The sequence below is a fragment of the Aquarana catesbeiana genome, linkage group LG03 (assembly GCF_042186555.1).
Source record: "Aquarana catesbeiana isolate 2022-GZ linkage group LG03, ASM4218655v1, whole genome shotgun sequence".
NCBI classification, from domain to species: Eukaryota; Metazoa; Chordata; class Amphibia; order Anura; family Ranidae; genus Aquarana; species Aquarana catesbeiana.
This window is the reverse complement of record NC_133326.1, coordinates 193,485,701-193,498,188: the sequence shown is the minus strand read 5'-3', so window position 1 is coordinate 193,498,188 and position 12,488 is coordinate 193,485,701. Positions and strand designations below refer to the sequence as shown.

At 40.5% G+C, this 12,488-nt stretch overlaps 1 protein-coding gene across 1 annotated transcript in view; it reads left to right on the top strand.

Annotated features, from left to right (window-relative positions):
- Positions 1-12,488, top strand: part of LOC141133942 (mucin-19-like) — a 253,631-nt gene that overhangs the window by 143,784 nt on the left and 97,359 nt on the right. The window contains exons 17-18 of the mRNA XM_073623553.1: positions 1,379-1,616; positions 1,760-1,806. Of these exons, the coding sequence (XP_073479654.1) occupies positions 1,379-1,616; positions 1,760-1,806 (285 nt within the window). The remainder of the gene's footprint in view (positions 1-1,378; positions 1,617-1,759; positions 1,807-12,488) is intronic.

Sequence of the window (12,488 nt, the reverse complement as noted above, 5' to 3'; positions counted from 1 at the left end):
TAACTCTCTTCAAAATTTCCCTGCTTTACCTCCCTAAATTCTTGTCTCCATATATAGTTCTCTGATATCCCTTGAATCCCATGTACTGTAATCCCATCCTCAACTTACTTTAGCTTCTATGATCAGACAGACAGCCATAATGCTCATCCCTTCTTCCCTCTCTGACCACATATAAAGTATTCTGTTTGGGTCAGGGCCAACAATTATGTAATTCCTGTACAGTTTGACTCTCATGTCTCTGTTTTGGCTTTTTCTCATGTTTTATATTTTACTAGTTGTAGTGCCTAACCTTAAAGTCATCCCACAACTTAACATCAAAATTTCCATTATTGTATAGTGTTAATTTGTCTGTGACCCTTGATCCATCCTGCTCAAATAGATAGCTGTTTCTCTAGTTGTTTAATCTGCATGATTTTTAGTCCCTGTAGACTTGGTAACCCAGTTACCCATCCCTGTCCACTTTAACGATTTATCTAGGGGCTTGGTATAGGCGGAACCGCACCTTCGGTTCATATATTCTCTAGCGCTCCTCTTGTGCTGGGCATTTTTGAAGGTCTCTTACCGTTCATTCACTTACTTAATTTAATGCCCATAATGACTGGCCAGTCTTTTTCACTTCTCTACTTGTGCCTATACACTCAGGCCTCTAAACTACTATTTCAGCATATGTGTGCTTCATATAACCTGTTAACAGCACTATTCTTCCTTTTCCTATCTATAACGCTCCAATGGACAGTAGACAGTGATGACATAACATATAACTGCCATAATACAGTTTTAATTAAGGGGAGTAAAAAGGTACCCTTTGGCTCGAAAATGCCTTACTGATCAAGGAAGTTTTATAACTCAAATGTAAGCAAAGGGCTTACCTCAGCCAGGTAATTATCAGAAATTCCCAGATAATCTCAAGCTTCTTGTTTTGGATTCTCAGGGTCTCCTGTAAATCCCCTTCTGGGCAAAGCTCGCCAACTGTCCCAGAAATGTTATAGATAGGCATCTCCTATCCTCATATTGATTAGTGGTTCCTAATTAATAACTACTGCAGTAGGGAACAGACACAAAAAATACATTTAGCATCTTTCCGAATAACTGTTCTGTTTATTTGACGCAGTTGAAGTTTTCTATACACAAAATTACATAGGTATCATATTAATAATTAATATTACAGTTGTACTTTTATGGTAACAAGAGGTGTAACATAGACAGGCCAAATTCTAATCAGGACATGAAAGAATGCAACATGTAATAAAAAAATTATTAGTGCCATGTGCAGAATCAGTGCAGTGTGCAATACATAGGCATATCATACAGCAAAATAATACAGTTCTATACAGAATTTACAATTTTCTTACCATGCTTAATGTTTGCACTTTTACAGAAAAAGAATGCATGAACAATCAGGTCCTTCATTTTACCACATTGTCCTGTTTCCCATCTTGTGCTTCAACATCTCATATTTGTGATAACCAAGGCCTTGTGATGGAAATGTGTACATGTGAAGAAGGCCAATATTTAAATAGTGAAAATATTTGTGTCCCTAAAGAAGACTGTGATTGCCAACATCGTTATGGTGTAATACCAGCACACAAAGAGATTGAAATAGATAAAACACCATGGTGAGATATCTGCTATTGAAATGATATAAAATCCCCCTTCTTTGAATCTATGTTTAGAAAATCTGTAATGAATAATATGTATACAAGTATTTAATGTAAAAATATTGTATAAAAATGAATAAACATGCCACATTGTATTTCAGCAAATGCAAGGCAGGAAGAATTGAATGCAATTTAGAAACAAGTGAAGGTAAGGATTTTTAAGATAATTGTAGTTTTTGGATGATGAACTTTTTAGGCATAACACAATCGTATAAAAAAATTATTAAAACAATTAATATTTATTACAAAATTAAATAAAATCAAGACAATTACATAAAATCTCATATATCATTCACAAAAAATGCCTATGAGCATGAATAACGCACCACCTACATGCACAATACAATCCAAAAATTCGGAGGACCAAACTGATCACTCTTGGGAATTATAGAATTTTGACGAGGTAGTGTGTCATAAAAAAACTCAGCTCTGCTCTACATGTTGCGTGTAAAAGGCACGCTTCTTCAGGAGTTAAGGCGAATTATTAAATCACAAGTAAAGAAAGTAAAGGTGAACAGAGAATAGTGTCCTCAATGGTGGTAGAAATTCAGAGGAACTATGGAGGATAACACTTCAGGGATCTCCTAGACTTAATCTATAAGATAATTATCTGCCAGTTACCAAAAGGTAGGTAGTAATCTTGGACACAGTGAGTAAACGATGACCAGGACAACTGGTAGTATACTGGCTCAGTCAGTTTAGGCAATCCTCCTGTTATACGAATGCCCAGTAGACCAGAGGTAAAAGTCCCTTTAAGGTTATATTCCTGGTGTTCTCTGTTCCCATGACAGCATTGCATATAAAGAAAGGGCAACTGTAAGGATTTGTTTTGTTTCTACTGAACAACATAAATGTATTTAGTAAAAATAGATAAAAATCCTTACAATTAGAACCCCACATTGCCTCCCTATCATATATTTTGTGACTACTATAGATCTTTATAGTAGGTCTTCAATGGGCTGCAACTTATGCTAGAGTAGATGGTCTGTCCATCTTTTTTACTGAACTGGGAGGAAAAGACATACTGCACATGCATGGTCTTTTTGCAGAGATTTTAGAGGTGACTCTGAGGCTTACTAGCTCAGGTGGAAGAAAAATGACGGAAGTGGTATCCAAGCTGGTGTAGAAAATGTCTGTAGAGAAGTTTGTCACTGATTGGAGGCTTGTATTGGGCCCTAAAAATGGAATGGGGAGAGTGAGAGGGATCAGGTAATGAAAAGGGCAAAATTGTGCTCTGTGCCTCCATCTCTATTAATGTATAAGAAGAAGAGGAGTTTGGGACTTTAAATGAGATGCGCAAAAGTATATATACACAGGTAGATTCATAATGCAGTGTGAAAGAAATATACTAATGTTAAGAGCAGTTTTTGTTAAAAAGCTTCATCAACAGGTAACAAAAAACACATGATTACAGCAATACATACATGTAATAAAAATGCATTAATCAATAATAGGATTGGATAATAACACATAATGACATGTTGATATAGGTTACCACTTCCCAACCACCCACTGTGGATATACGTCGGTATTTTGACATTAAATAACATTGTTATGCCAGCAGATACCTGCCATAACCCTGGTATTTTTCTCCATAGTGGGCGGTCCTCTATAAGATAAAAGTGGTCTCCGCAGTGGGTTTGCCACAAGATCACTTTTATGGGTGGCAGGAGAGGTGCACCCCCCTCCCTCAGCGTCCCGGGTGTCTTCGCCACTTACAGGAGCCATTGGAAATGGTGGAGACAATCCGGTCCTGTGGCCTGATGGGCAGGAAGTCGAGTGAGGGCATGATGGCCCCCACTCGACCCTATGCCCTTGGAGAACTGGAGCAATGTCAAATGTCACTTCCGCCCAATGGCCTTAAAAGGGACAATTTTTTTTTTTATTGAAAAATATTTTTATTACTTTTAAGTGTAAATGTGAGATCTGAGGTCTTTTTGACTCCAGATCTCACATTAAAGAGGTCATGTCATGCTTTTTTTCTATTATAAGGGATGTTAACATTCCTTGTAAGAGGAATAAAAAGTGATCCATTTTTTTTTTAAAGAGACAGTGTAAAATTAAAAAATTAAAAATATAAAATTTAAAGCGTTCCGTCCCTCCGTGCTCGCGCGCAGAAGCAAACGCATACGAAAGTCGCGTCCACATATGTAAACAGTGTTCAAACCACACATATGTTCAAACCACACATGTGAGGTATCACCACGATTGTTAGAGCGAGAGCAATAAAGCTAGCAAAAGACCTCCTCTGCAACTCAAAACTGGTAACCTGTATACATTTTTAAACATCGCCTATGGAGACATAGTTGGTACATGATAGGCACAATTTTATATATAGAAGCAAACACATGATTAAAATAAAATGTATTGCATCCTATAGGCTCAACGCATTTCGCGGAGTAGGTTCCAGTTCCTCAGGAGCAGATGCAATAAACATAACTGTAAAAAATATGAAAAAACAATATTGTAGTGTAATGATTTAAAAGAGACAATAGTAAGGGGAGGGAGAGAGGGGAAAATGTTGGTGGATCTTGACTGTAAAGTCACTGTCGGCCTACAATGGGTCACAGGAGTTCAGAATGAACTGTACTTATGTGATCCATGGGAGAAGTATAACCAAAAAAGCTTTGGCCATACTTCTTGTTTAACATGGATTTTTTTAAGTCAGTTCAAATTCACACATATTTATAATGATTAATAGTCATGTTTACGTAAAGGTATGCACATTGAGCAGTAGACACCTGTATAATGCACACATTCTGAGTCATGTTTCTAGACTTTCTTTTGCTTTTTGGTTAAATCACTTATTTCAACATTTTTTTTTTCAAAATATGACCTCACACAAAATTAAATATTTTATAGAACACCATTTAACATCATTTTGATTGTGGACATTTTCCTTTTGATTTTAATAGGACTTTTATACCCTGTACACACGGTCGGACATTGATCGGACATTCCGACAACAAAATCCATGCATTTTTTCCGACGGATGTTGGCTCAAACTTGTCTTGCATACACAAGGTCACACAAAGTTGTCGGAAAATCCGATCGTTCTAAACGCGGTGACATAAAACACGTACGTCGGGACTATAAACGGGGCAGTAGCCAATAGCTTTCGTCTCTTAATTTATTCTGAGCATGCGTGGCACTTTGTGCGTCGGATTTGTGTACACACGATCGGAATTTCTGACAACGGATTTTGTTGTCGGAAGATTTTATAGCAAGCTCTCAAACTTTGTGTGTCGGAAATTCCGATGGAAAATGTGTGATGGAGCCCACACACGGTCGGAATTTCCGACAACAAGGTCCTATCACACATTTTCCGTCGGAAAATCCAACCGTGTGTACAGGGCATTAGACTTGCCCGTGTAGTCTTTTAACCACTTCAGCCTCTGACCATTTGGCTGGTCAAAGACCAGATGACTTTTTACAATTTGGCACTGCGCTGCTTTAACTGGTAATTGCGTGGTCATGCAATGTTGTACCCAAATGAAATTTGCGTCCTTTTTTCCCCACAAATAGAGCTTTCTTTTGATGGTATTTGATTGCCTCTGTTTTCTTTATTTTTTGTGATATAAACAGAAAAAAGACCAAACATTAAAAAAAAAATGATATTTTCTACTTTTTGTTATAAGACAAATCCAATAAACTCAATTTTAGTCATACATTTAGGCCAAAATGTATTCAGCCACATGTCTTTGGAAAAAATGTCAATAAGCCTATATTTATTGGTTTGTGCAAAAGTTATAGCGTCTACAAACTAGGGTACATTTTCTGGAATTTATGCAGCTTTTAGTTTATGACTGCCTATCTCATTTCTTGAGGTGCTAAAATGGCAGGGCAGTACAACCCCCCCCAAATTACTCCATTTTGGAAAGTAGACACCCTAAGGAAATTGCTAAGAGGCATGTTGAGCCCATTGAATATTTTATTTTTTTGTCCCAAGTGATTGAACAATGACAACAACAAAAAAATTAAATTTTTTTTTTTTTACAAAAAGTTGTCACTAAATGACATTGGCATATGTGGAATTACACCCTAAAATAAATTTTGCTGCTTCTCCTGAGTATGGGGATTAAACATGTGTGGGACTTTTTGGGAGACTAGCCACGTACGGGGCCCCGAAAACCAATCACCACCTTCAGGATTTCTAAGGGCTTAAATTTTTTGGTGATGTGTGACATAAGCTTCTAAATGTTGTGCATAAAATGCCAGGACAGTTCAAAACCCCCCAAATGACCCCATTTTGGAAAGTAGACACCCCAAGCTATTTGCTGAGAGGCATGTCGAGTCCATGGAATATTTTATATTTTGACACAAGTTTTGGGGAAAAAGACAATTTTTTTTTTTTTTTTTTTGCAATAAGTCACTAAATGATATATTGCTCAAACATGCCATGGGCATATGTGAAATTACACCCCAAAATACATTCTGTTGCTTCTACTGAGTACGGGGATACCACATGCGTGAGAGTTTTTGGGAGCCTAGCCGCGTACGGGACCCCGAAAACCAAGCACCGCCTTCAGGCTTTCTAAGGGCTTAATTTTTTTATTTCACTCCTCACTACCTATCACAGTTTTGAAGGCCATACAATGCCAAGATGGCACAACCCCCCCCCCCTCCAAATGACCCCATTTTGGAAAGTAGACACCCCAAGCTATTTGCTGAGAGGCATTTTGCAGCTCTCATTTGTTTTAAAATGAAGAAAGAAAAGAAAAAAATATTTTTTTTCTTTTTTCAATTTTCAAAACTTTGTGACAAAAAGCAAGAACTGCAAAATACTCACCATACCTCTCAGCAAATAGCTTGGGGTGTCTACTTTCCAAAATGGGGTCATGGGGGGGGGGTTGTGCCATTTGGGCATTCCATGGCCTCCGAAACTGTGATAGGCAGTGAGGAGTGAAATCAAAAATTTACACCCTTAGAAAGCCTGAATGCTTGGTTTTCAGGGTCCCGTATGCGGATAGGCTCCCAAAAACTCTCACGCATGTGGTATCCCCATACTCAGCAGAAGCAACAGAATGTACTTTGGGGTGTAATTTCACATATGCCCATGGCATGTTTGAGCAATATATCATTTAGTGACTTATTGCAAAAAAAAAAAAAATTGTAATTTTCCTCAAAACTTGTGTCAAAATATAAAATATTCCATGGACTCGACATGCCTCTCAGCAAATAGCTTGGGGTGTCTACTTTCCAAAATGGGGTCATTTGGGGGGTTTTGAACTGTCCTGGCATTTTATGCACAACATTTAGAAGCTTATGTCACACATCACCAACTCTTCTAACAACTTGAAGACAAAGCCCTACTGACACTTTTTGTTTATATGAAAAAATTATTTTTTTTTGCAATAAAATTACTTTGAACCCCCAAACATTATATATATATTTTAAAGCAAAGGCCCTACAGATTAAAATGGTGGGTGTTTCATTTTTTTTTCACACAGTATTAGCGCAGCGATTTTTCAAACGCATTTTTTTGGGAAAAAACACACTTTTTTTATTTTAATGCACTAAAACACACTATATTGCCCAAATGTTTGATTAAATAAAAAAGATGATCTTAGGCCGAGTACATGGATACCAAACACAACATGCTTTAAAATTGCACACAAACGTGCAGCGGCAACAAACTACATACATTTTTAAAAGCCTTTAAACGCCTTTACAGGTTACCACTTTAGATTTACGAAGGAGGTCTACTGCTAAAATTACTGTCTTCGATCTGACGTTCGTGGTGATACCTCACATGCATGGTGCAATTGCTGTTTACATATGACGCCAGACCAACGCTTGCGGTCGCCTTTGCGCGAGAGCAGGGGGGGGACAGGGGTGCTTTTTTTTTTTTAAATTATTTATTTTGCTATTTTATTTTATTTTTAAACTGTTCCTTTCATTTATATATATTTTTTTTATCATTTTTATTATCTCAGGGAATGTAAATATCCCCTATGATAGCAATAGGTAGTGACAGGTACTCTTTTTTTTTTAAATTGGGGTCCATTAGACCCTAGATCTCTCCTCTGCCCTCAAAGCATCTGAACACACCATGTGATAAAATGCTTTCCCAATTTCCCAATGGTGCTGTTTATATCCGGCGAAATCTAAGTCATGAAATGCTCGTAGCTTCCGGTTTCTTAGGCCATAGAGATGATTGGAGCCATTCTTGTCTCTGATCGGCTCTATGGTCAGATGGCGGAACCACCTGCTGCATTCTTATGTTCCCTGTTGGGACAGGAGAGCCAGAGAAAACCATGGAAGACGGTAGGAGGGGGTCATTCTCTCCCACTGCTTTTAAAAGCAGTCTAGAGGCTAATTAGCTGCTAGGATTGCTTTTACATGAAAGCCGACCGCTGGCTGAAAAGAATGATACCAAGATGATACCTAAACCCGCAGGCATCATTCTGGTAAAACCACTTAAAGTCCAGCAACATACCAGTACGTTGCTGGTCCTTGTTGGGCATGTATTGTAATCTTTTTTTTTTCATGCAGCCTGTGGGCTGCATGAAAAAAAGAGATTGATTGGTGGGTATGCCCACCATTAGAATACCTATCTTCATCCACCCACTTCTAATGATGGACCATTTTGTTTTTAACTGTGGTGGTGAAATCACCTCCTACAGCGCTGGAGTCATGGCTTTATGTATCGTGGAAACAAACGCTGTTGCTGTCAAGATAAATAAATCCACGCTGCAGCAGAATGGCGTACCTGCTAAGCAAATGATGGTTAACAATAAAACAAATTAACATTACAGTATAACAGTAAGACATAGCATACCTGCAAAGCAAATACAAAAAAAATAGTAAAAAATAAAACATTTTTTAACACAACCTGTGCCTCAAATATATATATGCCGAAGCATGGGGGCATCTGCCCCAAAAGTTAGGAGCAAATCGCTCCTCTACCCCTGCTGCCCCCATGCTTCGGAATATATGCTCTTTTTTTTAACTGTGGTCGTGAAATCACCTCCGACAGCGCTGGAGTCACGACTTTATGTATTGTGGGAGCAAACGATGTTGCTGTCAAGATAAATAAATCCGGGCTGCAGCTGAATGGCGTACCTGAAAACAAAAAAATGGTTAACAATAAAACACAATAAAACATTGCAGAATAGAATACAGTAAAGAAGAGCAGAACAATAGAGAGAGACTAGAGAGAGAGAGAGAACAATAAAACAACAACTATTGTTTTTTTTATTTTATATTTTTTTGTGTTTTTTTTTATTTTTTACACTTTTATTTGTAACTGTAACTGTAACAGTCCGGTTCCAGGTTTGGGTCTCTCAAAATGCGATGGTATCTTGGGAGATCTCAGTGAAAGTATGCCTAGACTGTGCAATGCTGTACCCTACGCTAATACACAACTAGTGTATGGTAGCTTTCAAAATATTCACCAATGCAAAGACCAGGATTGTTAGGACAGGAGGGACAAAAATAGCGGGTGTCACGCCTATATCCGCGCTTTCTACAGACACAACATTTTCTTTGGGGGGCTCGTTGGGTGGGGGTACTTGGGAGGACATGCGGAAAATGCATCTCATGCAGCCGGCTTACTGCATTTGGTTTGGGAAGGTGAGGTGGAGCACTGTCTGGAAACAGAAGGGCTCTGATGATCTCTTCCTGGATTTTAAGGAAGGATCCAGTCCGTCCTGAAGCTCTGTATAGCACATGAGTGTTCAGCAAAGCCAATTATAATAAGTATACAGACACTTTTTTATACCAGCGTCTGGCCTTATGGGCAGATAGGTACGGCACCAACAACTGGTCATTGAGGTCCACTCCTCCCATATTTTGGTTATATTCGTGGACACAGAGGGGTTTCTCCACAACACCAGTCGCCGTAGTAATTTGGACTGTCTGCGTGAAGGGAGGTAAGAATGAAAACAGTCTTATTATCCCGCCACTTCATAGCAAGCAAGTTATTACACTTCAAGCAGGCTCTCTCCCCCAGCCTAAGACGGAAATCTACAAGCCGCTGGGGAAAGCCCAGGCGAATAGATCGCATGGTGCCACATGTTCCAATCTGAAGATCAAACAAGTGACTAAAAAGTGGCACGCTCGTGTAATGTCCAAATACAAATGGTACCCCTTTCCGAATAAGGGTGACACCAAGTCCCACACAATCTTGCCAGTGCTTCCTATGTAGTCAGGGCAGTTTGTCGGCTCTACGTGACTATCTCTTCCCTCGTAAACCATAAAACTACATGTATAGCCTGTGGCCCTGTCACAGAGCTAATACATCTTGACCGCGTATCTGGCGCGCTTGCTGGGAGGATACTGTTTAAATGACAAGCGGCCAGAAAACGTAATCAGGGACTCATCAACGCAGACAACTTGATGGGGAGTAAACAAGTCTGCAAAATGTTGGTTGAAGTGGTTTACAAGGGGCCGAATTTTGTAAAGCCGATCCAGGGTCTCCATGAGGACAAATTCTGCTCGTATAGTGTCCTGGCCATGGAACCAGAGAACACAGGCATATGGTGATTTGGGTCAGTGGACCAATATGACCGCAACTCACTCTTTTTAGTTATGCCCATGTCGAGGGATAGGCCCAGAAAGGTAACTGGTTTCCAATCTCTGGCAAGGGAGGACTGGGGATTAGTGGCAATGTATTGACCAGCATACAAATTGCTTTGCTCCACAATAGATTTATAGAGATCTTCAGTGAAAAACAGCGAATAAAAATCAAGTGACGTAAAATCAACTGTTTCCACTTGAATGCCGGGTTGGCCAGTGAATGGGGGAAGTACGGGTGCTGCAGTAGTGATGGGCTCCCAATTAAGATTCGCAAATTCTGCAGGAAGGACACTATGGGCAGTACGGGCCTGTCTTTGTCTTGCTCTTGGTGGCAGTGGGACACTACTTGTGCTTGCCACCTCGCCAGCTTAAACTGCACTTATGGGAATCACCACGTCACCACGTGTTACTGCAGTGCTGGATGTACGACCAGGGTGTACTAGGCCGCTGGTGTGGTGCTTGCCAGTTCACCAGAAGGAATAGCGGCGCTAGTACTTCTCTGCTCCATATGAGAGCCCTGCGGTTCTTGCGCCTCAACAGCAGAAGAAGATTGTGGTCTGGTACTCCTGACCTTGGCAGGGACCACAACTCCATTGTCAGAGCTATCTGTCATGAAGCCGCTGTCGTCTACAGGATCGGATTCTGAGCCTGAATCTGACAGATGAGTGACTTCCTCTTCACTACCTGTCATGCTCAGAAACGTGTAGGCCTCTTCACTACTGTACCTTCGATTTGCCATTTTGGGCTCTGAATTTACTGGTACAGTAGTGAGACTCACAGGTAAAAAAGCTCCTAGACTGTCAGCAAATGTAACAAATGCTACCAAAAAACCTGTTAGCGATCGCAGGGATCAGGCCTGACTCTCTGAACGCTGCAGTTATGTGTGTTTAGTGTTTTGTAAGTGACAGTGATCAACCGATACTGCACTTGGGTGGGCTAGGCTGGACGGAGGGGCAAAACGCAGGTGCTGGCAGGTATCTGGGCTGATCCCGCTAACACTGCTTTTTTGGGAACCCGAAACTGCTGGGGACGCTAGTATAGATCTGATCAGATCAGATATCGATCCGTTCATATACTATACCACTAAGGAAGGTATATGCTGTGTGCGTGGGTGTTAGCGGTACTGGCACTAATCTGACGCTGCCTGGGGTGACGCAGACCCTATCTGACACTAAAACCTAGCTTATATCACCCGCCAAGCGATTAGGGGGTTAAACTTTTATTGGGTAATAAACGGCGGGTATAAAAAACAAACTAACTAACCAACATCACCCGTAACAGTTATACGGTGATCACTGGTGAAAGAGTTAACTAGGGGGTGACGGTGATGGTGAATCTAAATACTTACCTGGCTAACTAGCATCACCTGTGACACTAATACGGCAATCAGAAAAAAGATTGCTTAGTGACACTGGCGACAAGCAAAGAAGGGGTTAACTGGGGGGTGATCAAGGGGTTAAACCTTTATTAGGGGGGTACCCTAGACCTAAAGGGCCTACCACTAACTGCCCTACCACATATAACAGTCACAAATGACACCAATTCAGTAATCAGTAAAAAAAAAAAAAAAACTGCTATTGGTGTCACTGTGGCAGGGGGGTGATCGGGGGTGATTTGGGGGTGATTTGTGTGCCTACGTGTTCTGCTGTTAGTGTAATGTTGGTGCACACTTACTTGATGTCTTCTCTCCTTGACGCCCGAATGAAAAGACCGTCACGAGGAGAGATGACATCACTTCCTCTGCTTCTGTTTACATTACAGAAGCAGAGGAAGCTTTTCCTTCGTCAGGAGCGATTGCGAGGGGATGGCCATGAATCGGTGGCCTCCCTCTCAGCACAGATCGATCCTGTAATGATTCCGACCGCCGCGGGCACCCCGCCCGCTGGGAGGCAGGGACGTACAGGTACGCCCATATGCCTGCCCGTGCCATTCTGCCGACGTACATCGGCGTGCGGCGGGTGGCAACTGGTTAACCCAATAATTTTAAAAGTTCCTATACAATGTTGCTCCATTCACAATGTTTTACAGTATTTAGGTGTCCAGACACATTTTGTCTAAATATTACTGTAATTGTCAATTCACCATACCGTTTTGAGGTTCCCCACTGACAGCTGAATGTAAAAAAAGATTTGCCAGAAATGAACAAAGAAGAAAAAAAAAATGTTTTGGGATGCCCCCAATCCATACCAGGCCATTCGAGTCTGGTATGGATTTTAAGGGAAACCCCCAGTCCAAAATGTAAAAAAAAAATATGGGTTCCCCAAAAATCCATGCCAGATTCTTATCCGAGCATGCAGGTCTGGAAAGGGA